The sequence below is a fragment of the Apis dorsata genome, unplaced genomic scaffold, assembly GCF_000469605.1.
Source record: "Apis dorsata unplaced genomic scaffold, Apis dorsata 1.3 scaffold_1085, whole genome shotgun sequence".
Lineage (NCBI taxonomy): Eukaryota > Metazoa > Arthropoda > Insecta > Hymenoptera > Apidae > Apis > Apis dorsata.
The window spans coordinates 551,863-555,710 of record NW_006264183.1 but is presented as its reverse complement, the minus strand read 5'-3'; the positions used below and the strand labels follow the sequence as shown (position 1 = coordinate 555,710).

The following is a 3,848-nucleotide window of genomic DNA, read 5'->3' as shown; positions in this document are numbered from 1 at the left end:
ATTAATATATAAATATAATGTAAAAATATATAAATATATTAAAAAAAATATAATTTAATTATTAATATATATGTATTATTATAATTATATATTAATAATTATAAATTTAATCTAAAGTATATTTAAAAATACATAATATATATACAAAGCATATATGCATATATACATACATATATACAAAAGACATAATATAAATCTTTTTATTATTTAAAATTTGTTATTATTTAATTTATAATATCATAATAATATGTTAATTAAAATTAGTTAAAATTATTTTTAAAATAATACGTTAATAATAATGAAAATTTGGCCATCTACAATAATCTTATTTATATTTGTCACTTCATTAATTTTCCTTGCTTTTACTGGTAAAGTAAAGCTTAACTTTATTAATTTAATATGTTCTTAAATCTTTTTATTATAGATGATGTATCTAATGCAATGCAAAATCTTTATTGTGATCTTGGATTAAAAAGTGAAGAATTATGTCCTATTGATGGAGAATGGTCTTCTTGGAGTCCTTGGGGATCTTGTTCTGGAAAATGTGGATTTAAAGGAAAAAAAATAAGACATCGTATTTGTAATAATCCTATACCTTCTAATAATGGGGCTCCTTGTATTGGTCCTAATTATCAAATCGAAAGTTGCCATATTATAGGTATAATAATTAAAATAAAATAAATAATAATTAAGTTAAATAATAATTTAAATAATTATGAAATAAATAATATTATGAATAATATATTGATTTACATTAATAAATATTTTTTTTAGGATGTACCATGAATGATTATGAAAAAATTGTAAATATTCATCCTATACGTAAAGAAGAACTAGAAATTGTAAAGGACATTCATCAAAAATTGCCTGCTTTAATAGAATTATGCTTTCTTGCCGATTGTACATTTTCCATTGTAGAAAAAATTCTTGGGAACAATTCAGTAATAAATTATAAAAAACTATAAATTATAAAATTTGAAATTATATAGAAAAAAAGATTTGGAAATAATATTTTTATATATTTTTTTATAAAGATGCTTTATTGGAATGCTATGAATTGCATTAAATATAATGTTGGTTGTCCAAGTAAATAATTATATATTTATATAAAATAAAAATAAATATTTTTTGTAAATGCATATGAATAATAAAATAACTTTTTTAGATCCTGGTGGTTGGAGTGCTTGGGGAGTTTGGTCACCATGCACTGCAATTTGTGGCAAAGGTTTAAAATATCGCACAAGAATTTGTAACAGTCCAATACCTTCCAATTATAAATTAGTATGTCATGATTCTGCATTTGAAACAAAAAATTGTCTAGGACTTAATTGCAGAAAACTATCAAGTATACTAGTATATATTAGTTGTATATTTAATCTAAATTGTATATTATTTAATTATTTTCAATAGCGGGAACATGGACTAATTGGAGTAAATGGACTATATGTAGTGTAGAATGTGGTAGTGGAATTCGAACAAGAAAACGAGCATGTTCAGAAATACAAAATTTACAAGGAACATCATGTAAAGGTGTATCCAAAGAAATAAAGGGTTGTACAATTAATAATTGTTCTAGTAAGAATATTATTTTATATAAATAATAATATATATTGTTTAAAAATAATATTTAATTTATTAAATTATTAAATTTATTAAATTTATTAAAAATTGTTTATAATATATAATTTATTAAAAATTGTTTTATAATTATAAATTTTTTTTAGTAAATGGAATGTGGTCATCATGGACAATTTGGTCATCTTGTACTTCAAGTTGTGGAATTGGTACACAATTGAGAAATCGAATGTGTAACAATCCCTCTCCAAATGGTAATGGTACATCTTGCTTTGGTTCAGCTTCTGAAATTCGTCAATGTTTCACTAAACCATGTATAGGTACATTTGAAATTTAATAATACTATTAATTTATATGGTAAACCAATATTATATATAGTAATTTAATTAAAAGTTAAATCACACGAAATAGCAGACTTTACAGAAGAAAGTTATCTTTTTTATGAAACAACTGGAAAACCTTCACGTTTACTTCATATATATTTAAGATTTTTGCCATTGTCTCCTTTTGGTATGATTATTTATCGTTTTGAAAAAAACTGTAAAGGATTAATATGTGATTTTGTAAAATTATTTCTTCAAAATGGGAAAATAGTTCTTCTATCTCAAATTGCTGATTGTACTTTGGCTTTAATTCATGAAACTAAAATGGAAGTAAGAAATAATTTTTTATATATTGAATCTTTTCTATTTGAAATACATTGTTCTCTAGATTGGACAATGGCATGTAGTATTAATTGCAATATATGGAACACATGGTATATTACGTATTGATGATGGTCTTCATAAAATTAATACTTTCTCATGTATTCCTATGTCATACGATTTGGATCATGTAATGAAAATAGGAGGATTTCAAGGTCAAATTCAAGAAATAGCAATTAATTTCGCACCTGTTCAACTTCGTGCATTAAAAGTTATTTACATTTAATGATATATTTGTAATTTAATAAATATTTTTAAATCATAATATATTGTTTAGGATACTTATAATAAAAAATATGCAAATATTTTATCCAGTAGTAATAATGTCCAATATTTGCTGGGAGATGACAATGAAGGTTTTATTTATATTGGTTTAACAGATTCAATTGCAATACCTTGTCCAAAATGTATAGAATATTGGCAAGTAAGAAATAATATTTGTTGTTTAAGTAATAATATTTTAATAATTTATATATATTATATAATTATTATGATCATTGTAATTTAGATTACAATTGCTATAAAAATTGAAAACATAAATGGAATTGTAGCAATAATAACAGATGATTCTTTAAACAAATATATTTTATTATTAATAGAAGAGGGAAAAATAAAACTTAAATTTTATCAAGGAGCAACTTATGTTACAATTGAAAGTATAGAACATATTTCAATAAGAGAATGGTTTGAAATAATAGTAGCTTATGATAGTAAAAATGTATACATGCAAGTGAATGGAAATGAAAAGAAATATATACCTTTAGGTTTTGAAGAAATAATTATTATATCTGTAACTGATATATTCTTAGGTGCTATACGTGATAATATAAGAGTAAATATTTTTTACTTTTATTTAAAATAAAAAAATTTATTTATTATCTTATTAGATTATTATTATTAGAAATTGATGATTTTTCGTAATAGGAAAAAATATGTTCTGAGTGTGCTGATGTACCACAAATGAGTTTTACTCTTGGATATTTTAATATAAATGGAGAAGAAATAGATCTTATAACATTATCAATTCTAGAAACAAGTAGTAAACGATTTTCAAGTCGTACTATTAGTATATCTGGTATAATAATTCTTAATATATTAATAAAATTATATTTAATTTTTAATAATATAATTATATATAATAATTTTTAGATCATTATCAAGAAGTATCAATATTTTTAGGTCAAGAGCTTAAATTATCATGTTTCTATGATACAATTCCTCATGAAAAAAAACACATATTTTCAAAACAGACATATGCTACATGGATCTTAATGGATAAATTATTACTATCATATGGAAACAAGTAAATATTTTAAATTTATATATAAATAATTTATTTTATATATATATATATATATATATATTAATTTTTTAATCATCAATTTGTTATCAAGTTATGATTTTTTCAATATAAGAGATGATGGACGAGTTAGTACTGTTAGTATTGCAAGTTATACAACTCGTGATACAATAGAAAACTTTTATTCATGTCTTATTTACCATTATAAAAATAAATCATTTAAAACTTCAAGACAAGCTTTATTTACATTTGGTATTGTTGTACTAGAT

The 3,848-nt window shown here is 21.6% G+C and overlaps 2 protein-coding genes across 3 annotated transcripts in view; both read left to right on the top strand.

Moving 5' to 3' along the window:
- Positions 1–295: 295 nt before the first annotated feature.
- LOC102674897 (coadhesin-like) lies at positions 296–2,884 on the top strand (the record flags this gene model as incomplete). Its single annotated transcript, XM_031514602.1, has 10 exons — positions 296–368; positions 425–658; positions 775–941; positions 1,035–1,086; positions 1,166–1,345; positions 1,411–1,575; positions 1,725–1,895; positions 1,969–2,228; positions 2,287–2,703; positions 2,788–2,884. Coding segments are annotated over 9 exons (1,521 nt in total), but the record flags the coding sequence as incomplete, so codon positions are not given.
- A 66-nt stretch (positions 2,885–2,950) lies between these two features.
- LOC116186650 overlaps positions 2,951–3,848 on the top strand; it is a 1,616-nt gene continuing 718 nt past the window's right edge. Inside the window, exons 1-4 of one of the 2 annotated variants that reach the window (XM_031514604.1) lie at positions 2,951–3,088; positions 3,204–3,354; positions 3,429–3,582; positions 3,674–3,847. In XM_031514604.1, the coding sequence (XP_031370464.1) occupies positions 3,240–3,354; positions 3,429–3,582; positions 3,674–3,847 (443 nt within the window). In that variant the 5' untranslated portion in view covers positions 2,951–3,088; positions 3,204–3,239. Of the gene's footprint in view, positions 3,112–3,180; positions 3,355–3,428; positions 3,583–3,673; position 3,848 lie in introns of both variants that reach the window. The other variant, XM_031514603.1, reaches the window with a different exon arrangement.